Here is a 24,407-nt window from a genome sequence, read left to right on the forward strand (position 1 = left end):
GAATAGAACAGCCTATTTCTTTTACTCTTTCAACTCTTGATACAGAGATGGAAGTTTTCCTGTGTGACCTCTCAGTCTTTGCTTTGACTATGAAACACAGAAATGGAGAACTTTGGATAAGATAGTTATTGTAACTGATAACCCCCCAATCTTAGTGACTTAACAAAATAGAAGTTTATATCTTATTCTTAGAAAGTCCAAGTGGGTCTTCAGTTGGGAGGTGGATCTGTAAGTGGTGACTCAGGGATCCAGGCTCCTTCTATCATGCTCAACCGTCTTTTAAACATGACTGCTTAAGTCCCTCTACTTATATCAAGCCAGAGAAGGAGGAAGAACATGGAGGATCACCTATGGGAGGCTTACGGGACACAGGCTTAGACGTGTTGTGCATGACTTCCATTCTCATTCCTGTAGCTAGAACTCTGTCACATGGCTTTATGACAAGAAAGGATGGAGATGGCCTGACTATGCGCATGCACACACACACCCTCACACCGTATGTGCGCATGCACACACACAGAAAGTGGGGATTAGCTATCCCATTTTGCATTTCTAAAAATTCCTCCACAGGACAGAGGAGGTAAGGGTTATGTTGCATAGCAGGTTGTCTGAATTGTCTCATGGTCATCTCTGTCCTTTTCCTAGTGTGGAATTAGCTACATTCACTGGGAGAAGTACTACAGAGTTCAATCACGTGCATTTCTGTTAGTTTTTAGGACTGTTGCCAATCCCCCTCCTCCATACATTCTGTCATGACCAAGTTAAGGATAAATGTTCTTAAATGAAGAGAGAAAGCTTTACTAGCTTAAGAAGATAAGAGAGTCAATTTGTCTTTCGGTTGGATTGTCTTTTTTTTTTTTTTTTTTTTTAAGATTTTATTTATTTATTTGACAGAAAGATCACAAGTAGGCAGAGAGGCAGGCAGAGAGAGAGGAGGAAGCAGGCTCCCTGCCGAGCAGAGAACCCGATGCGGGGCTCGATCCCAGGATCCTGAGATCATGACCTGAGCCGAAGGCAGAGGTTTAACCCACTCCACTGAGCCACCCAGGCGCCCCTCGGTTGGATTGTCTTTAATGGAAGTTTTATGTGATTTGGGAACGCTTAGAACGGTGAAGGTTGTAGACCTAAGAAAAAAGTCATGATGGGCTAGCTAAGACCTCCTTAAGCATATAGTTTGTCTTTGATGTAGAATATAAACCACTCCTTTTTTTTTTTTTTAATATTTTTTTATTTATTTGACAGAGAGAAATCACTACTAGGCAGAGAGGCAGGCAGAGAGGGAGGAGGAAGCAGGCTCCCCGCGGAGCAGAGAGCCCGATGTGGGGCTTGATCCCAGGACCCTGGGATCATGACCTGAGCCGAAGGCAAAGGCTTTAACCCACTGAGCCACTCAGGCGCCCCTAGAATATAAACCACTCCTAAAGGGAGAGTGAACTGGCTGAATCCAGCAACCATAGGAAATTCCTCTTAATTTAACCCCTATTCAGAGGACTTAGTTTGGGTTGTCTTGTGGTATCCTGAGTAAGTCTTAGTTCTAGGACTGTTAGATCAAGTCATAGGAGACTTTTGTTCTCGTAAGTCTTGATGTCAATATTTTAATTCAGTGAAGCCCTAATAAATATAGCTCATTTTATGTGACTTCTTAATTTAAAATAGAGTTCTAAAACAGTATCTTCCAATAATGTGAATATTCAGAAGAATTAGAATATAACTCATGTACATCTTTTTCATTTGGTATTTTCATTCAGTATTGAGTTCTTGCCATGAGCCAGGTGGTGTCACAGATGCCTGGCCCTGTAGTATGTGGCAATAATTCTAATGAGATAGGTATTGCAAAGCTCATACTAAACAATGAGTCAGGATACTTAAAGTATTTTGCCTCATGCCACATAGTAAGTATGAGCAAAGGTACAGAGGCAAGAATGGGCTTGGTGTGGTTGCAATAGGAAATTGGAGAGTAGACTGGAGAGTAGCTAATGGTGAAAAATAGAATAGGCAATGGCTAGATCTGATATTTTCTTTTTTAGCATAGGTATGTGGACTGTGAGTGACCCCAAATTTTTTAATATAAAAATTCGTGTATCTGCATTGTTAAGAGAATGCCCACAATGTTACCACATTTCTCAAAATGTGAAGGGTATAGAGTTAGAAGGGTATGCAAGAGTATCTGTTACTTGCCCTCCTCAAAGAAGGTTAAGAATCACTGAATTACGTTGAGAGTGTGTGGGTCATTGAGTTATCTACTGAAGCTATGTGAGAAGAGTTGTGAGGCAGCAGCAGAATTCTAAATCACTGGAAAGAATGAGAAAAAAAAAAAAAAACAAAAAACCTTCCATAACCATCTTTGTAGACCCAAGGACAGAGCTCCTTTTAAAAGTGATTCATGGGGGCACCTGGGTGGCTCATTCGGTTAAGAGGCTGCCTTTGGCTCAGGTCATGATCCCAGGATCCTGGGATTGAGCCCCACATAAGGCTCCCTGCTCAGCAGGGAGCCTGCTTCCCCCTCTCCCTCTGCCTGCTGCTCCTCCTGCTTGTGCTATCTCTCCCTCTCACTGTCAAATAAATAAATAAATCTTAAAAAAAAAAAAGTGATTGATGTTTGTGTTAATATTTGTTCTTAAGTGGTTAAGCAAGGCATTACACAGTAGTAAAAATTTCTCATCTTTTCTGTTTTGTAATTTAAAGAGATATTTGCACATTAAAAATATTAAATAGTATAAAAGGGTATCAAATGAAAAGCTAGTCTTTCATTTCATATCTCTAGTACTAATCTCCAGACACAACCATCCCATATGTGTGTGTGTGTGTGTATGTACGTATGTATAAATTTTGTTGTATATAATACTTCCCTGTTTATATATACTACATAATGCCTTTGGCTTTTAACTTACCATATCCATTATCTATCAGCACATCCAGTTCTATTTTATTCTTTTTAATATCTACATAGTAACATTTAATCTGTTTCCTGTGGATATGAGTTGTTTTGCTATTATAAACAGTGCTTCAGTAAATAACCTTGTACATGTCTTTGTGTATTATAGAGCAAGTATATTTTAGGAGAAATTAGTAGATTGAAGAATATGTTCATTTTAAAATTTTAATAACACAGAATTGCCCTCCAACTGCAACTTCCATAAACCCATCAGTATATGAGAATGTTTTTCTGATATCTGGCCAATATAGTATCAGTCTTTAATTTGTATTTCCTTAGTAGAAGTAAAATTGAATGCTTTTTCATATAGGCCTGTAAACTGTTTGTCTATGTACTTTGCCTACTTTTTAAAATGGGTGAAGTGGCTATTGTCTTTTGGCTTTTTTTTTTCCTTGATAATTCTAAGAGTTTTTTATATATTAAGTAGATAATTTCTTTTTCATTTTTAGTATGTTTTTAGAATTAAAGAACTTATGTTTGTTTCTAGGTCATTCAATATTAATAGGGTTGCAACTCAGGCTGTGGAAGATGTTTTAAATATTGGTGAGTACCATAATAGCTATTATGTTACAATTATATGCTATATAATGCATAGGTATTATTATGTTAGCTGTTATATGACACAAAATATTTAATCAAGGTATTTATTTCCCCCTTTCCTTTTTCAACAGCAAAACGACAAGGGAATTTAAGTCTTCCATTGAACAGAGAATTGGTAGAGAAAGGTCAGTGACTAATGACCATAATTACTAACAGTTTCATTTAAGTTCTGCATCGATCTTGAGGATGTTATTGTGAAGTTAACTTGTCTAATTAGCAAAGAATAGTACTTTTTTGACTCCGTCTCTTGATATAATATCCCCTTACATAAATATAAGCAATAAAAAGTTTAGAGCTGGACTTTTTATATATTTTTGTGAACTATGAAATATATAACCTTTATGTCAAAACACATGGTTTTGACATAAAGGTTATATATTTCATAGTTCACAAAAATATAAACACAAAACACATGGTTTTGACATGTAATGTAGTTTGACATGTAGTATAGTTAACACTACAACCATGTCCTGGGGGATAGGAATATATGGAAAAAATAGATAGCAAATGGGAAATGCTTACCTAAACTCAGTATGCCATTAATATCCTGTGAATGAAATGGAATTCCCTGAGCTGTGAATGCTTTATCTTCACATTCACTAAAATGTTCTCCTTAACTTTTGACTACCTACTCCTGCCAGTTGCTTCAGGGTTCCCTTGAGAGAAACAGCCCTGTTGGGAAAGAATACTACTCATCAGGGAGTTTGACCACCTGGGGTCCAATCCCAGACCAGTCACTCACTGAAAATCTGAGCAAGACTGATTCCATTCCTCCACTTCCTGGACTGTAAGATGAGGAGGTGGAAGTAGATTGGTAATGAATGCATAGGGTTTCTTCAACTTTATTCTTAAAATTTTTTCTATATATTTAAATTCTTAAATTAGAAAACACATTCCTTTGATTTGCATATGAAATTAACTCACTAAAGTCCCATCTCATCTATCAGGAACATTTTTGTACAGACTTCCCACTAAAGCTCTCCTTTCTATTTCTTCTTTTTTTTTTTTTTTTAATTTATTTATTTTTATTTGCTTATTTACAGCATAACAGTGTTCATTGTTTTGGCATCACACCCAGTGCTCCATGCAGTACGTGCCCTCCCTATTACCCACCCCCTGGTTCCTCAACCTCCCACCCCACCCCACCCCCTCCCGCCGCCCCTTCATAACCCTCTGGTTGTTTTTCAGAGTCCATAGTCTCTCATGGTTCATCTCCCCTTCCAGTTTCCCTCAACTCCCTCTCCTCTCCATCTCCCCATGTCCTCCATGTTATTTGTTATGCTCCACAAATAAGTGAGACCATATGATACTTGACTTTCTCTGCTTGACTTATTTCGCTCAGCATAATTTCTTCCAGTCCTGTCCATGTTGCTACAAAAGTTGGGTATTCGTCCTTTCTGATGGAGGCATAATACTCCATTGTGTATATGGACCACATCTTCCTTATCCATTCATCCGTTGAAGGGCATCTTGGTTCTTTCCACAGTTTGGCGACCGTAGCCATTGCTGCAATAAACATTGGGGTACAAATGGCCCTTCTTTTCACTACATCTGTATCTTTGGGGTAAATACCCAGCAGTGCAATTGCAGGGTCATAGGGAAGCTCTATTTTTAATTTCTTCAGGAATCTCCACACTGTTCTCCAAAGTGGCTGCACTAACTTGCATTCCCACCAACAGTGTAAGAGGGTTCCCCTTTCTCCACATCCTCTCCAGCACACGTTGTTTCCTGTCTTGCTAATTTTGGCCATTCTAACTGGTGTTAGGTGGTATCTCAATGTTGTTTTAATTTGAATCTCCCTGATGGCTAGTGATGATGAACATTTTTTCATGTGTCTGATAGCCATTTGTATGTCTTCGTTGGAGAAGTGTCTGTTCATATCTTCTGCCCATTTTTCGATATGATTATCTGTTTTGTGTGTGTTGAGTTTGAGAAGTTCTTTGTAGATCCTGGATATCAACCTTTTGTCTGTACTGTCATTTACAAATATCTTCTCCCATTCCGTGGGTTGCCTCTTTGTTTTGTTGACTGTTTCCTTTGCTGTGCAGAAGCTTTTGATCTTGATGAAGTCCCAAAAGTTCATTTTCACTTTTGTTTCCTTGGCCTTTGGAGACATATCTTGAAAGAAGGTGCTGTGGCTGATATCGAAGAGGTTACTGCCTATGTTCTCCTCTAGGATTCTGATAGATTCCTGTCTCACGTTGAGGTCTTTTATCTCCTTTCTATTTCTAACTGAAGAGTATCCTGAGATTTCAAGGTCAATTATATTTTTAAAAACTCCAAACTTTTTCATAGTGAATCTACTTACATATGTAATAATGTCAGTTCATTTATGTGAGTATCTTGGATTTCCAGGTAAGACTTCCTTTGTTGAGGAAGATCCTTGGCCTGTAATAGTTTGAAAAACAGGACTAAATCTCTGAAGTCCATTTCAGCTCACTAAAGTAGACTTTCTCCCTATTGGAGACTAAAAAGATTAACGTTAAATATGTGTCAAAGGAAAATTAGGCATTTATAGTAATGATTCATTATATAATTTAACTTAAAACATAATTATGTAAAACAGCTGAAACATACCAGGCATGTCAATTTAAGGGTATATGTAAAATACGGTGATTTTTTTTTTTTCCTGCTCTATTGAGTGAATGTTACTCCTTTGAAAATTTGACTGTTCTTAGAAGCAATAGTGAAAGCGAGTGGTGCAGTCAATATTACAGACATTTTTGGAATTAATTTCTTTCTGAGCTAGCACTTTTTTTTTTTTTAAAGTTCTCTCTGCCCAATGTGGGGCTTGACCTCATGCCCCCAAGTTCAGGAATCGCATGCTTTAGTGACTGGAGCCAGCTAGGCACCCCCCTGGAGCTAGGACTGTGTGTGTGTGTGTGTGTGTGTGTGTGTGTGTGTGTGTCCAGAGAAGCACATTTTTATTTTTGACATATTTTTTTCAAAGAGCCAAATAATTTAAGTGAAATTTTGGTAAATAAGCTAGATTGTTTGACAGTCTTATGATTTGTTTTAATGTGGTGTTCAAGGAAACATTCTTACAAGTCTGATTTCTTTGTACAGTTGTTTTTAACCAGTTTGTGCTTTGCCTATCAACTTTGATGTGCTACTTGGTTATGAAAATCAGATCTCAAAGATTTCTAAAAATACCTTGAGTAATCGCAGTTTCATTAGAGAAAGCATATTTTTGCCTGTTATTGTTTAAGACTGCATTTTACATCAAGACAATTAACTTATGAACACTTTGACATGGTATTTTGGAAGGGAACTTGGCAAAGGGATTGTTGGAGCCCAAGTTCCATTTGAGTGCCTCAAGCTAGTTCCTTCTGTTTAATTACTGTTTTGTAGGCTCCCCCCCCACCCCAGTATATCTATTTCTGCTATATTGTGGTTGATACAGGCTTTGATGGCCTAATCTTGGAACCTAATCCTCATTTATAAGGTGGGTTTTTTGTTTGTTTTGTTTTGTTTTGTTTTAATGGAATGTATTGTGAGTTCCAAGAAACTCTGTGCCAAACAGACCTTTGGAACAGAGTTGCTTTTAAGTTGGGAAGAAGATAGCATTTTTTCATTTTGCACTTCTCAGAAGTGACCATCTTCCATTGACTGCGCTATTATATTTTTTTCCTTCATAGTAACAAATGAATATAATGAATCGTTGCTCTTCAGTCCAGAAGAACCAAAAATACTTTTCAGTATTCGAGAACCAATAGCAAACAGAGTTTTCTCCAGCAGTCGTCAGCGCTGCTTCTCCTCAAAGTAAGCTTCCAAAGGATGACTTGTGACTGTGCTTTTACTTCTTGAAATGATAAAGGACTCTTGGTTTTAAAGTATTCAGTTTGATGAAATCCACTCATTCAAACTTAATCTGGTAGGAAAAGTATAGAACTTGTGGAACTAATAAGGTGTCATGCTATATACCCTGGTGAGAATGGTATTTTCCTTTCTAACATACTGTACCATTTTAGAGAAACTTTAAGTAAATAGAAGGGGCATAAATATTTAATTGGGTGATGTGGATTTGTTTTAATTTGATCTTGTATGTATTAATATATTATCACTTTTTCTGGAAAGCAACTTTTTTTTCATATGCTATGGGATAAAAAGCAGGATAAACATTCATATAAAACCTCAGTTGTGTAGCAATAAACTTTTAGAGTAGGACTCATTTCTGTCACCTTTTCCCTAAAACTGACCCCTCCCTATTCCACATCTAGCAGATTTGATTTTTTTTGAAGGGTGGATATAAAAAAATACATAATTTATTTTGTAAAGGTTGTCCAGTTTTTTTGTTCAGAAAATTGAATGTCATCTGTCTCATGGTAGGCAAGGAATGGTTTAAGTTTGAATTGCTGCTTAAACAGTGTACATATTCTCTTTTTAAAAAAATACTGTTGATTTTTTTCTAGGAAAAACTTAAGGAAACTCATTTTACTCCTTTGAGAGTTAATTTTGATTACTCAATAAATCTGTACTCAGTTTAGGTGATACTACAAAGACATTTAAATTTTTGCTCATATAAACAGAATAAGGCTTCATGACTTTAGCAGTTGGACAGTATTTTTTAAACATGTCATATAAAGCACTTATCAACAAAAGATTGGCAAATTGAACTATATTAGAATTAAGAACTTCTGTTAATCAAGACAACATTAAGGAAAAAAGGCAAGCCACAGAGTGAGATGTTTGCAGTACCTATATCCAGCAATGGACTTATATCCAGAATATTGTAAATTCCTACAACTCAACAAGAAAAGGGAGCTCAGTAGAAAAATTGCCAAAGTTCTGGACAAGCATTTTACAGAAGAAGGTATCCGAATGGTTAAGTGTATGAAAAACATCCTTGAATTTACTATTCATGTGGGAAATGCAAATTAAAACTTCCTATTCTGATACCATACACACTCAACAGAAGGGCTGAGATGCTAGTTGCTATAAGGTGGGAGCAACTGTAACTTCGGTATTGTTAGGAATAGTTTGGAGAGTTGCTTGGCAGCTACCTACCAAAGCTGAATATAGCACACGCATTGACCCAGCAATCCCACTCTTAGGTGTACCTCCACCAGAACTGTAGATACACAAATGTCTGCAACAAAAGATGCTCAAGAATATACACAGCAGGGCACCTGGGTGGCCCAGTCAGTTAAGAGGCTGCCTTCAGCTCAGGTCATGATCCTAGGGTCCTGGGATCGAGCCCCACATTGGGCTCCCTGCTCAGAGGGCAGCCTGCTTCTCCCTCTCCCTCTGCCTGTTGTTCCCCCTGCTTGTGTTCCCTCTCTCTCTCTGTCAAATAAATAAGTAAAATCTTAATAATAATAAAATAAATATTATGAATATACACAGCAGCACTGCTTCCAGTAGTAAAAACTCAGGTGTTAGTGAATAGAAGAGAGCCATAAATTTTGCTATTTTCATACAATGGAAGTATTTTCATACAGCAATGAATTGAACACACCAATACCACTGGTAATGGTGTTTCACATCCAACAAATGGATGAGTTTCACAAACATACTGTTAAGCAAAAGAAAGCTAGATACAAGCAGACTTATTGTATTCTTCCATTTATATAAAGTTTAAGAACAAACAGCTATTACTGCGATGGTGACTGACTTTAGAACAGTGCATGTGTCACAAGGAGTGGGCTCAGGACAGTGAGGAGGGGGCTTCTGGGGCACACTTGAGTCCTGATTTGGGTGAGGAATGACTACACAAATGTGTTCATTGAGCTGTACACTACAAATTTGTGCCTCTTCATGTGTTAAACTGTAAAAACAGTTACATTCTTTCTCAATATTAGCACTTGTAATAGTAATAGCTCAACATTTTTTTGTATGAAAAAAGCCTGTGAGTTCCATCAAGTCTGGACTTGTTCTCTCATAGCTGTCTGGGTGAATGGAGCTATTCTGAATACTAGATTTGGGTAATGTATCCATATATACAAAGTTACTCTCTCAAACCAAAGAACAACTTGATTTTTAAAATCAAGGCCAAATGATCTACCAGTTTCAAAAAATATTAAGAGTTTTAAAGAAACCATAATTAGAGGTTAAGAAAGCTTAATATTTAATGAGATGTTTCTTTCTTCTCAGGGTGTGTGTTCGTTCTCGTTGTTGGGATGCCTGCATGGTTGTAGATGGAGGTACTTCTTTTGAGTTTAATGATGGAGCAATTGCTTCAATGATGATCAATAAAGAAGATGAGCTTCGAACTGTGCTTCTAGAACAATGAAAGATTTCCTCAGATGACAAATTTTGATTACTGGGAAAATGCTTTCACTGCAGAAACAGACTACCATATTTTGTTTATTCTTGAGACTGGTTGGCCCTGGGCTTCAAAGGTGACCAAGAAAGTGAGATTTGCATTCTCCTTCTTTTGAATTCAGATAGAAAAGATTGTTCACTGTGTTAGAAAATGGATGGACTAAACAGATTAGAATTGATACCAGTGAAATTTCTATATTGCTTATAGTTGGTATCCAGGAGTACTGATAGCTTTTGAGAGAGGGTAGGCTCAAATAAAGGATTAAATATTTAGGATTTGAAATTTCACTCTACAAGTTTTTTTTTCCCCCTTCCCTTTCTAACTGCGGAATTGGTCAGACCAAACACATATCATTTGATTAGTGTATATTTTTTATAGTACCTAAAAATCAAGATTTTTAAACAATTTTGATGGAGAATTTTGATAAATCCTGACATTGACCTAATTGAAGTAGGTAAATATGTTTTTTATATGTGCTTAGAATTTTCTAATTTCAGAGTAAAATATTGTTATGGCTCTCTACTGATTTAAGAAGTTCAAACAGTCATTTTTGAAATTATCGATGTTTTCATTTAATAATTGACTTTCAGGTTAATTTTGAGAGTGGTGGGTGAAAAAGTACATCTGGACAAATCACGATACTGTTACAAATGTATTATCCAATAGCTAATTTAGGTCCTAGACTTTTTTTTTTTTTGAATGCTTTTGAATCTTAATAGAGTTCTTCTGTATTTAAAACTCTAACATGGAATCAAAGACTAAAAAGATGAGCTAATTAGACATATTAGTAGTTTGGTAAAACCTTTAAAAAATATTTTCATCTAGTATTAGGAGTAGTGTCAGAAAATGGGATTCTTCAATAAATATGCAAAACATCAGTTTTGGAACTGCCTTACTTTTAATATCATGGTAGTTTTTACCTAGTCTTGTATTCCATGTTTTACAAATTAGCTTTGTGAAAGATAAAATATTATGGCTTCCATTCCCCTCCTCCCCCCCAATAAGAGTTCCTTTAGTTTGAGAAGAAATTATCTAATTCTTGATCTACTTAAGCAATCCTAGAATTCTTACAAAAAGCACCTATTGCTGCATCATGAGCAAATTTATTCAGAGTTGTATTTTTTTCATTTGCTGTTAAGAAGCTATATTCAACATTGAAATATTTATTGAACACCTACTTGTGTCATGTGCTGTGTCAGATGCTGGGTATCCACTGATGAATGAAAGAGTCTATCCTAATAGAGCTTGAGTCTTGTGAGCTCAAATTCTGTGAAAGCTAGGATGTATAATCAAATTGAGTGCTATTAGCTTTGCCAACATTTAACATGTTCTTGTCAAATTTTTAAATAAACGTTACACAAAGGTAACCCAGGTTTTGATGTATATCCAGAACAAGAATCTGTTTTTCTAAGAGTATCTGCATAGACAGAACAGTGTTTACATGACGCATAAAAACAAATCAGTGTTTTCCTAGAGCTGGATCTAGTTTCTGGCTTGATTTAAAATGATTAACTGAAGAGAACGCGTTATGGTATGGGATTTCAGTTCTTTATAAAAACTCTTCTAAGAGGTTTAAATACCTGCTTGACAAAAATTCCAGCTCCATCTTTATATCAAGCAAATCTTATTGTCCAAAATGGTACCGTAGATCTGTTAATATGTAACATATTAATAGGCAACCTACTCTGTAAAATTGTTCATCAGTCACGTTTTAAAGGTTTAAAAAATAGTTAATTTGCTTCCTTCGCACTGTAACTTCTAACACTTCTGCTATGTGGGGGGGATTTATTTGGAAGAGAGAAGAGGCAAAGGATATTACAATAGAAGAAATGTTTTTATGAAGGAGTTAACCTTTTAATGGCAACTATGTGAATAAACATAATTAAACTAGTGTTATCTTTGTTTTTTAAACTACATTTCTTACTCTTACAGCATCATTAGAAAGCCAGATTCTTCCAAAATGTTATGTTTCAGACCTTTTCCAGTGCTGTGCCCTCTTGGTTTCATTGACTGCTAATATTTCACACAGAACTAGGGCTTATTATATAAGCAAAGGGTAAAGTACCTACTATGTTTGATGTTTCACAGGTATTTATATTCATAGTCCTAGTAAATCAAATAATATTAAATGTTTTACTAGCCTTCAAATAATTTCCATTCATTATACTTTTAAGTATCAAAATAAACTACGTATAAAACCATTAGAACCAGTTAATACAAATTTTGTATCAAAGAGTCACTTGATGCACATGGAACCTTCTCAACAAAACAAGTCTCAACAAATTCAAAAAGATCAAAATCCTACCATGCATCTTTTCTAACCACAAGTCAGTGAAATTAGAAATCAACCACAAGAAAAAAATCTGGAAAGACCATAAATACATGGAGTTTAAATAACATCCACTAAACAATGAATGAATCAACCAAAAAATCTTTGGGATGCAGCAAAAACAATTCTTAAGGGGAGTTTATAGCAAGAAAAAAGCTCAAACAACCTAACTTTACCCTTAAAGGAACTAGAAAAAGAACAAAACCCCAAACCGGCACAAGGAAGGAGATAATAAAATCAGAGCAGAAATAAATGATAAAGAAGTTAAAAAAAAAAATACCAGGAGCTAGTTCTTTGAAAAGATCAACAAAATTTATAAATCTCTAGTCAGACTCCTCAAAAAAAAAAGCAAACTCACAAATGAGAGAGAAATAACAACCAGAAATACAGAATTGGCATATAATTTTTAATAATATTCTAACACATTAGACAACCTAGAAGAAATGGATAAATTCCTAGAAACAGAAATTTTTTTTAAAGATTTTATTTATTTATTTGGCAGAGAGAGTGAGAGGGAAGCAGGCTTCCTGCCGAGCAGAGAGCCCAATGCGGGACTCGATCCCAGGACCCTGAGATCATGACCTGAGCCGAAGGCAGCGGCTTAAACCACTGAGCCACCCAGGCGCCCCTAGAAACAGAAAATTTGAACAGACCGATTGCCAGCAAAGAAATTGGATTAGGAATCAGAAGTTCAGGACCAGATGGCTTCATAGGTGAATTCTACCCAACATTTAAAGAAGAGCTAATACCTATTATTAAACTATTCAAGAAGTAGGAAGGAAAACTTCTAAATTCATTTTATGGTACCAAAACTAGATATAGCACATACACACAAAAAGAACTACAGGCCAATATCTGATGAATGTAGATGCAAAAATCCTCAACAAAATAATGGTAAACTGATAATACATTTTTTTTTAAGATTTTATTTATTTATTTGACAGAGATCACAAGTAGGCAGAGAGGCAGGCAGAGAGAGAGAAGGAAGCAGGCTCTCCACGGAGCAGAAAGCCCGATGGGGGGCTCGATCCCAGGACTCTGGGATCATGACCTGAGCTGAAGGCAGAGGCTTTAACCCACTGAGCCACCCAGGTGCCTCCCTGTTGCATTTCTATACACAAATAATGAAGCAGCAGAAAGAGAAGAAGACCATTCCACTTAGAGTTGCACCAAAAATAATACCTAGGAATAAGCTTAACTAAGGAGGTAAAAGACCTATGCTCTGAAAACTATAAAATGCTGATGAAAGATGACATATGGTCACGGGTGGGAAGAACAAATATTGGTAAAATATCTATACTATCCAAAGCGATCTGCAGATTTAATGTAATCTCTATCAAAATGCAAACAGTAGGGGCGCCTGGGTGGCTCAGTGGGTTAATCCTGTGCCTTCGGCTCAGGTCATGATCTTAGGGTCCTGGGATGGAACCCCGCATTGGGCTCTCTGCTCAGCTGGGAGCCTGCTTTCCTTTCTCTATCTGCCTCTCTGCCTACTTGTGATCTCTCTCTCTGTCAAATAAATAAATAAAATCTAAAAAAAAAAAATGCAAACACTATTTTTCATAGAACTAGACAAACTCCTAAAATTTGTATGGAACAACAAAAGACCCTGAATAGCCAAAGCTATCAAAAAGAGTTACAGGGGCGCCTGGGTGGCTCCGTGGGTTAAGCCTCTGCCTTCAGCTCAGGTCATGATCTCAGGGTCCTGCGATGGAGCCCCGCATCAGGCTCCCTGATCAGTGGGGAGTCTGCTTCTCCCTCTCTCATTCTGCCTGCCTCTCTGCCTACTTGTGATTTCTCTCTCTCTGTCAAATAAATAAATAAATAAATAAATCTTTAAAATAAATAAATAAATAAATAAATAAATAAAATCTTAAAAAAGGAAAAAAAAAAAGGAGTTACAAACCTGGAAGAAGTATCACAACTCAGGACTTGAAGTTATATTATAAAACTATAGTAATCAAAACAGTATAGTACTGGCACAAAAACAGACACATAGATCAATGGAACAGAACAGAAACCCCAGAAGTAAACATAATTATTTATTGTATTGTATACTATATACAATTAATCTTTGACAAAGGACCTTGCTTGGTCTAGTGGTGGTAGGCACTGTTTCTGGCTCTACCTAGCTAGTACTGCTTGCCTTGTCCTGCCCTGACGTTCCTCTGCAGACCTGATCCATCTAACCAGCCTGCTCTAGCAGGTGCCTCTCCAAAATAGTTCCCATGCCACTATACCCAATGGGCAGCTTTGGTCTGATCCAGCGCTTCTGTCTCCCCAAAGTGGTTCCTCCCCTGGGAGAGCAGCCCAGCTGACCAGCATCTACAGCGACTGCACCAGGCTGCTCCAGCCAGCTAAACTGGGGGTCAGCTCTGCCCAGTAGCAGGTTCACAGCAGTTGGGCTCTAGCCACAATAGGAAAGTGCACACACCCCACATGTGACAACCCTGGAGTGCCTGGTTCTGGTATAATGGTAGATTGCACTTCTGAGTCCCACAGGACACCTTCTACATAAGCCCACTCCTTCAAGACTGGGAGACATAGCTGATCTACCGAACATACAGAAACACAGAGAGTCACACAAAATGAGGAGACGGGAATATATTTCAAACTAAGAACAAGATAAAATTCAGAAAAAGAATTAAATGAAACAGATCAGCAATCTACTCATAAAAGAGTTCAAAGTAATGGTCATAAAGATACTTACCAAACTTGGAAGAAACACAAAACTTCAACAAATATATAGAAACAAAACAATCAGATCTGAAGAATAACAAAATACACTAGCGGTTTAGATTATGCCAAAGTACTACCAGCATCTGGAAGACATGGTTGTGGAAATCACCCAAGCTGACCAAAAAGAAAAAAATCTAATAAGGATAATTTCAGGGATCCCTCAGATGACATCAAATGGACTAACATTCCTATTATAGGGGTACCAGAGGAGAAAAGAGGGAGACAGAAAATTCATATGAGGAAACAATAATAATCGAAAACTTCCTAAGCCTGGGGAAGGAAACAGACATCCAGGTCCAGGATGCACAGAGAACCACAAGCAAGATGAACCTGAAGAGGTCTATATCAAGATACAATAATTATAACATTAAAAAACTAAAGATAAAAACCCTAATTATGTACCCCCATAAGATTATCAGCTGACTCTTCAGCAAAAATTTTGCAGAGCAGAAGGAATTGCTAAAATATGTTAAGCTATGAAAAGAAAAAGAGAACCTACAACCAAGGGCACTCTACCTGGCAAGATTATTATTCAGAATTGGAGAGAAAGATTTTTAGACAAAAGTTATAGGAATTCTTCATCATTAAATCAGCGTTATGAGATATATTTAAGGAACTTATTTAAGTGGAAAAGAAAAGGCCATAACTAGAAGAAAATTATGAAAGAGAAAGAATCTCATTGGTAAAAGCAGACCTAGAGTAAAAGTAGTGGATCAACCACTTATAAAGCTAGTTGGAAGGTTAAAAGAAAAAAGTGTAAAATCAGCTACAACCGCAGTAGTTAGGGATACATAAAATATCATGTCAAAAACAAAGCATGGGCAGAAGGGGTAAAAATGTGTTTTTAGAATGTTTTCAGGGGCACCTGGGCTGCTCAGTGAGTTAAAGCTTCTGACTTTGGCTCGGGTTGTGGTCTCGGGGTCTTGGGATCGAGCCCCGCATTGGGCTCTCTGCTTGGCGGGGAGCCTGCTTCCCCCTCTCTCTGCCTGCCTCTCTGCCTACTTGTGATCTCTGTCTGTCAAATAAATAAATAAAATCTTAAAAAAATAATGATTTCAAATGTAAGCAACCATCAACTTAAAACAGACTGCTATATATATATAGGTTGTTATATATGGGTCTTGTGGTAACCACAAACCAAAAACCTCGAAAAGATGCACCATAAATAAAGAGAAAAGAATCAAAAAGTAACACTAAAAAAAAGTTCTTTAACCACAAGGGAAGACAACAGAAGAAAAGTACAAAACTAACCAGAAAATAATGAACAAAAGGGTAGTAATTACATACCTATCAATAATTAAATGTAAATGGACTAAATGCAGCAATCAAAAGAGAGTGGCTGAATATATACAAATTTAAAAAAAGTAAAGACCATCTATATCTTGCCTACAAGAGACTTCAGACCAAAAGATACACAAACTAAGAGTGAAGGCAAGGAAGAAGATATTCCATGTAAATGGAAATGAAAAGAAAGCTGGGGTAGCAATACTTCTGTCAGACAAAATAGACTTTAAAACAAAAACTAATAAGAGACAAGGGCTTACATCATCATCACCATCATCATCATCATCATCATCATCATCATAATGGGATTGACCTAACAAGACAAGATGATAGAACACTTATAAATATGCATCTAACATGGGAGCACCTAAATATATAAAGCAAATACTAATAGACATAAAAGGAGAAATTGACAGTAACATAGTAATAGCAGGGGCCTTTTACACTGCACTTTTACCAACGGATACTTCATCTAGATAGAAAATCAATAAGGAAACAGCTTTAAATGGCACATTAGACAGGAGGAACTTAGGAGATACATATATAGAACACTCCACCCCCATACAGGTCAATACACATTCTTTCCATGTGCACATGGAACATTGCCCAGAACGGATCACATGTTAGGCTACAAAACAAGTTTCAATAAATTTAAGAAGAGTGAAATCCTAGCAAGAGAATTCTCTGACCACAACGGTTTGAACATAGGTATTAATTACAGGGGGAAAAAATGGAAAAATTCAAGCATGTGGAGGCTAAACAGTAGCCAAGGGGCCAATGAGGAAAGCAAAGAGGAAATCAGAAAATACCTAAAGGTAAATGAAATTGGAAGCACAATACTCCAATATCTGTGGGATGCAGCAAAAGCACTTCTAAGGAAAGTTTGTAGTGATACAGGCCTACCTCAAGAGACAGCAAGAATCTCAATCTACCCATGTAACTAAAGGAGCTAGAAAAAGAAGAATAAACAAAACCCAAAGTTAGCAGAAGGAAAGCAATAATAAAGTTCAGAGCAGAAATAAATGAAATGAGTAAAAAAACCCCAAAACACAGAAAGAACAGATTCTTTGAAACAATAAACAGAATTGACAGAGCTTTAGACTCAAAAAAAGAGGACCTAAATAAAATCAGAATTCAAAGTGAACTTAGAACTGCCACTGCAAATTATGAGACTACTATGAATAGTTTTATACCAATAAATTGGACAACCTTGAAAAAAATGATGAATTCCTATAAGCATATAATCCAAGACAGAATCAGGAAGAAAGAGAAAACCTTAACAGACCACTTACTAGTAAAGAAATTGAGTCTGTAATTTAAAAAATTGCCAGCAAATGAAAGTGCAGGACCAGATGGAGTCAGATAAACTTTAGCAAAAAAATTAATTTTTAAAGTTAATACTCATCTTTCTCAAACTATTTTAAGAAATTGAAGTGGAAGGAACACTTAACTTCCAATCTCATTCTATAAGGCCGACATTAACCTGATAACAAAACTAGACAAAGACACTACCAACCAAACAAAAGTTACAGGCTAATATCCCTGACAAACATAGATGCAAAAACCCTCAACAAAATATTAGCAAACTGAATTCAACAATATATTAAAAAGATCATAAATCCATTACAGTGTTTATTCCAGAAGTGCAGGTGTGACTTAATATCCACTAATCAATCAACATGATATACCACATTAACAAAAGATAAAAATAGGGGCATCTGGGTGGCTCCGTTGGTTAAACATCTGCCTTTGGCTCAGATCATGATCCCAGGGTCTTGGGATCAAGCCCAGCATCCAGCTCCTTGCTCAGCAGAGAGCCTTCTTCTCCCTCTCTTTCTGCCTGCCACTCCCCCTGCTGTGCTCTGTCAAATAAATAAAATCTTAAGAAAAAAAGATAAAAATCGTATGATCACTTTAGTAGATGATAAAATTCAATATCCATTTATGATAAAACCCCTTAACGAAGTTTGTATAGAGGAAAGAAATATCAACATATATTTGCCATATATGACAAACCCACAACTATCATCATAATCAACAGTGAAAAACCGAAAGCTTTTACGGTTGACCCTTGAACAATGAGGGAGTTAGGGGCCCCTGCCAGCACAGTTAATCCTCCAAAGGATTTTCACTCCTCCAAAACTTTACTAGTAGCCTACTGTTGGCTGAGAGCCTTAGTGAGAACAATAGTTGATTAACACAGTTTGTGCATGTACTACATATTGTATTCTCACAATAAAGTGAGCTACAGAAAATATTAAAAAAATCATGAGGAAAATACATTTACAGTATTATACTTACTATATTTATCAATCCCACAAGTTTACATCATCGGTTTATAAGATTAATCAGATGTCATTACTAACATCAATACTGTCTTACACAAAACACTAAATGTTACACATATTAATGCTAAATATGAAAAATGAAAAGATAATGTGAAAAACAAATTCATATTTATAGGTATAATGATTCATGCTTCGATTACATAGCAGCAATATCATTGCTTTATAGTAGCCTATGCTTTCACAGTGCCTAGCCTGTACACCAGTGAATGAATCATTAATTTTAAAATACTTATGGTATAGAGTACTATAGTCATATTCATAACACAGTATTAGAAACACTGTTACATTTTTTTTTGGAAAAACCACTTACCTTGTTAATGGGCTGATATGGTTTCTCCAGTCACAAGAAAGAGGCATACTGTAATGTAATTCTTCAAAAGCAGTTATAAAATATTTATTTTATTAAATAAAAAATTAAAATTAAAATTTAATTAAAAGTTAAAAAATATTTTTATTAATTTTATATTAAATATCACTCACCTTAAGCCTATGTAAGGACAGGCTGTCTACTGCTACACACGCCTTGCATGTGACGTTCTGCCCTAGGAATACTGAGGTGATGATGATGGCGACACAAAGACGTATCCGTTCTCGCCGTACAGTTCGATTTCACACGAAGACGCTCATATATGCAGCAGGTAAGTTTATTAAGAGTACAGCAGGATTATTTACTATTCATCAATGGATCATCATATAGGTCTTCATCCTCACTGTCTTCATGTTGAGTAGGCAGAGGAGGAGGAAGAGGGGGGCCGGTCTTGCACAGAGACACTGTGGCCGAAGCAAAGAGGGGGAGGAGAGGAATGGGAGGCAGGAGAGGCAGGCAAACTCAGTAACTGCATGGAAATACATCGTAATTTCTGTCCTTTTTGCTTTTTTTTTCATTGTTTTAAAACTATTTCTACACAGTACCGGTTTTCCTCTCACCATTTGTTTCATTCCAGCGGCCATACCATAGAAGGGTCCAGGTAGTAGAAATCAAAAGCAGTCTTGAGGAATCAGAACCCTTCTGCCTGACTGTCTAACACCAGTTTTCTGGCCCTGCTTCTGTGTTGTGCTTATCGTCATCTGGCATTGGTTCAGCCCTGTCTCCATCAGGTCATCCTTAGTTAATTCCTCTGGTGTGGTGCCTTTATCTCTTGAATTTCTCCAAAAACCCTATCTTGAAAATCTTCATCCCTAACTTTTAATTTTTTTTCCCATATCCACAGTCTCTTCATGATATCCTTGATTGGCTCTGTCATAAGTCCTGTGAAGTCGGGCACAACATTTGGACATGCTTTTCTCCAGCCAGAATTTGTTCAGGGCTTGATAGCTTTCATGACTTTTTCTATAACCATGCCATCTTCCATGGCAAAATTCTACCAGACTTCCCCATGATGTTCTGTCAGGGTTCTCTCACGTAGCATTGACAACCTTCCCATAGAATACCGTGTGTAATAAGCCTTGAAGGTCATTATGACCCCCTGATCAAGAGGCTCAATTAGAGACATTGTGTTGGGGGGCAAGCAGACTACTCTGGTAAACTCACAAGGTTCTGGATGGCCAGGGGCATTGTTTAATATCAAAAGAATGTTAAAAAATAGTCCCCTCCAGGCAAGGTACTTCTTGACTTCAGGGACAATGCAGTAATGGAACCAATTTAGAAAGAGTTCTTATTATCTGGGCCTTCTCAGTGAAAAGCCTGGCAGTTTGTGTTTTCTTTTCCCTTCAAGGCTTGGGGGTTAGCAATGGGCAGTGTTGATCATAAATAAAGTAAAAAAGTAGCCAGTCCCTTCCTGCCTTGCATACTGGTACTTGCTTCTCTTCCTTACCAATAAATGTATTTCACGTTTTTTTTTTTTTTTTTTTCTCCCCAGAATTGCCCACTTTCATCCGCATTAAAACCTGTTCAGGCAGATATCCATTCTCCTCAATGATTTTCTTAATGGGGTCTGGGAACTTGTTTCCTGCCTCTTTGTTGGTAGTAGGTGCTTCCCCTGTTATCTTGGCCAAACCTCTTTATAAAATTATCAAACCATCCTTTGCTGGCATTAAATTCTCCAGTTTAAAATGCTTCACCTTCCTTTTGCTTCAAGTTGTCATATGATGACCTTGTCTTTTCTCAAATTGTATTAGTCTATAGGTATACCTTTCTTATAGCAATCCCGAACCCATATAAAAGCTGTATTTTCAATACAAGATAAAAAGGTATTTTGTACATAGCATATGGTATTCATGCCTGCTGGTGTGGTTGCATCAACAGCTTCATACATTTCTATTTCTTTCTTTCTTTCTTTTTTTTTTTTTTTTTTTTTTTACAATAGTTCTTACCCTGGATTCACTTACCTTGAAATGATGGACAACAGTACCTGCAGACACCAAGCTATGGTACATATCAAGCCATTCAAGTTTTCTCGTAATTTCACAACTTTTCTCTGCTTCCTGGGACCAATTCCTGTATTACTAGTGGCACTTCATATGAGTCCTCAGGCATTATTCAAGGTTGACAGTATTGTACTAAGCATGATGAAAGATAAGTGAGACCTGTGAGAAATTACTTTTTCTTTTTTTTTTTAAAGATTTTATTTATTTATTTGACAGACAGAGATCACAAGTAGGCAGAGAGGCAGGCAGAGAGAGAGGAGGAAGCAGGCTCCCCGCGGAGCAGAGAGCCCGATGTGGGGCTCGATCCCAGGACCCTGGGATCATAACCTGAGCGGAAGGCAGAGGCTTTAACCCACTGAGCCACCCAGGTGCCCGAAATTACTTTTTCAAAGCAATATGCAACTTGCTGAAGATGAACTGCTCATGAGATTATTAGCCTCACATGGTCGTTTATGTGAATACTCACAACCCTCGAGCTCAGAGCAAATAGCAGCAGCAGACGGCTATAAATTTACCACAATGGCACAGTCTGTATCACAGTTAATTTTATATAATTACGATTTAAAACCGCATCTTCACATTGTTTACATTTCTTTCAACTGCACCATGTACAGTCTGTGTGTGCTTATGTAAGTTTTGATAAATTTTAACATTTTGTAATAGGTTTGTGTTCATTTTATGGTAGTAATTGATGAAATAGACTAATATCTACATATTTTTATGCACGTATGACATATTTAACTTCTTTAAATTTTGTTTGATATTTCTAGGCTACATGGGTCATCTGAGAATTTCTTCAAATTGTCACAAATCTCTAAAAAATTTTTCCAATATATTTATTCAAAAACCATGCATATAAGTGGTCCCATAAAGTTCAAAGCCATTTGGTTCAAGGATCCACTATAATCCCTGACAAAGGAGGCAGCAATATGCAATGGGGAAAAGATAGCCTCTTCATTAAATAGTGCGGGAAAACCCGGACAGCCCCACGCACAAGAATGAAACGACAGCACTTTCTGGCACTCAAGACAAAAATAAACTCGAAAACGGAATGACTAAAATGTAAGGAAGACCTGAAAACACAAAACTCCTAAAAGAAAACATAGGCAGTAAACACTTTATCACCGGTTTTAGTGGTATTTGTTTGGATGTGTTTCCTCAAGCAAGGGCAACAAAAGCAAAAATAAACAAATGGAACTGCATCAAAATAAAAAGCTTTTGTATAGCAAAGGAAGCCACCAAAAAAAAAAAAAAAATACTAGTAAATGGGAGAAGATATTTGCAAATGACATATCCAATAAGGGGTTATTATCCAAGATAAAGAAAGAACTCACAGAACTCAATACCAAAAATAATCTGATTAAGTGGGTAGAGGACCCAAACACATTTTTCCAAAGACATCCAGATGCTCAACAGACATGAAAAGATGCTCAACATCACTCAACAACAGGGAAATGCAAATCAAAATCACAATATATACCACCTCACACCTGTCAGAGTGGTTATTTTAAAAAAGCCAAGTGTTGGGGCGCCTGGGTGGCTCAGTGGATTAAAGCCTCTGCCTTCGGCTCAGGTCATGATCTCAGGGTCCTGGGACCAAGCCCCGCATCAGGCTCTCGGCTCAGCAGGGAACCTGCTTCCTCCTCTCTCTGTCTGCCTCTCTGTGATCTCTCTCTCTCTGTCAAAAAATAAATAAAATCTTAAAAAAAAAAGCCAGCCAAGTGTTGGCAAGGATATGGAGAAAAGGGAACCTGTTGGTGGGAATGTAAATTGATGTAGCCACTATGTAAAACAATGTGAAGGCTCCTTAAAAGATTAAAAATAAAACGACAATATAATGCAGCCATTCCACTTCTGAATATTTATTGAAGAAAATAAAAACACTAATTCAAAAAGATATATGCACCCTTATGTTCCCTGCAGCATTATCTACAATAGCCAGAATATGGAAGCAACCTAAGTGTCCATCGATAGATGAATGGGTAAAGATATGGCAGACAAATATTATTTACCTGCAGAAGTTAAATCTTGCCATTTGTGACATGGACAGACCTAAAGGGTCTTACTCCAAGGGAAAGAAGTCAGACAGAGAATGACAAGTACCATATGATTCACTTAAATGTGTCCTCTAAAAAAGAAAATGAACAAACAAAACAGAAACAGACTCACAAATACAGAGAAGAAACTGGTAGGTTGCCACACGGAAGAAGGGATGGGGGTTGGGCGCAATAGGTGAAGGGGATTAAGAGGTACAAATTTCAGTCATAAAATAAGTCATAGAGATGAAAAGTACAGCATAGGGAATATAGCCACTAACTCTGTAATAAGGTTCTATGGTGACCACTGTGAACACCTGTAACGTATAATTGTCAAATCAACCTGATGCACACCTGAAACTTACGTCAACTGTACCTCAATTTTTAAAAAGGACTTAAAAACAAAAGAGGTAATTCAGGATCTAAATCACTAAAAAATCCATTCCATTGTGCCAATGTAACATAATATATGCTTCATTATACGTAGGGATAGTATCTTCCAAGACAATTAAGCAGAAAGATCCCCAGGATATCATGACATATAAATGATATAATGAAAAGAATTAGATATATGAAAGGGAAGAGATAGGAGTAAATATACTGATGGATTACTGAGCTACAAGGAGGAATCGTTTACTTCAAATGCAGTGTGTTCTTGACTTTTAACATTAAAAATAAGCAGGAGGGGATTAGGACACAAGTCAACGAGAAGGCTTATTAAGTTTTCTACATTAAGGGAAAATATGAAGAGTACTTTTTTAAGTGTCATGGGCTTTAAGGTACATTTTTTTAAAGAAAATTACCGACTAAACAAGGGGAATTAAAGAGAAAATTAGAAAAAAAAATTTTTAATTTGAATATTTTATAGGATAGTAAAGGCATGGGTTAAAATTAATTTTGTTCATAAAAAGATTGATTTATTTATTAGTGAGAGAGAGAGAACATGGTGGGGAAGGGCAGAGGGAGAGACAGAGTCACAAGCAGGCTCCACACTGAGCATGGAGCCCAATGCGGGACTCGATCTCACCACCGTGAGATCATGACCTGAGCCGAAATCAAGAGTTAGATGCTTAATCAACGATGCCACCCAAGAGTCCTCATTTCTCCCTTTTCAAAAACTGAGTCTCAATAGCTAAAAAAATAAAAATTTGAGATCCTGAAAAAAATACAGAAAAGATCTGAATAAGATACAGCTTTTGATACCATTTAATTGTGAATTCCTCAGGAGTGGGGACAATGAGTTCTCATCTGTACTTCTGCACAATGAATAAAGACTGACAATAGCTAGGGAAGAAACTGCTAATTAACAATACTAAACAATAGTTTGAACATACTGAAAGTTAACATTCTTTCCTTGTGGTGTGTGTGTAGGGGGGAATCTGATAGATGGGTATTTGAAATAAGTAAGTAGGACAGTATTGGAGAACAACGTTTTTACAAAATGTCCTTCTAAATAGACATTTCCCCCAACTACCAATGCTATTTCCCACACTTACTGTCTTCA

The 24,407-nt window shown here is 36.8% G+C and overlaps 1 protein-coding gene across 3 annotated transcripts in view; it reads left to right on the top strand.

Annotated features, from left to right (window-relative positions):
* NADK2 (NAD kinase 2, mitochondrial) overlaps window positions 1-11,690 on the top strand; it is a 47,460-nt gene extending 35,770 nt beyond the window's left edge. For all 3 annotated transcript variants that reach the window (XM_046000583.1, XM_046000584.1, XM_046000585.1), the window contains 4 exons: window positions 3,423-3,478; window positions 3,607-3,660; window positions 7,174-7,297; window positions 9,629-11,690. In XM_046000583.1, coding sequence (XP_045856539.1) covers window positions 3,423-3,478; window positions 3,607-3,660; window positions 7,174-7,297; window positions 9,629-9,767 — 373 coding nt within the window. In that variant the 3' untranslated portion in view covers window positions 9,768-11,690. The remainder of the gene's footprint in view (window positions 1-3,422; window positions 3,479-3,606; window positions 3,661-7,173; window positions 7,298-9,628) is intronic.
* Window positions 11,691-24,407: the final 12,717 nt, after the last annotated feature.

The sequence above is a fragment of the Meles meles genome, chromosome 3 (genome assembly GCF_922984935.1).
Source record: "Meles meles chromosome 3, mMelMel3.1 paternal haplotype, whole genome shotgun sequence".
Classification (NCBI taxonomy): domain Eukaryota; kingdom Metazoa; phylum Chordata; class Mammalia; order Carnivora; family Mustelidae; genus Meles; species Meles meles.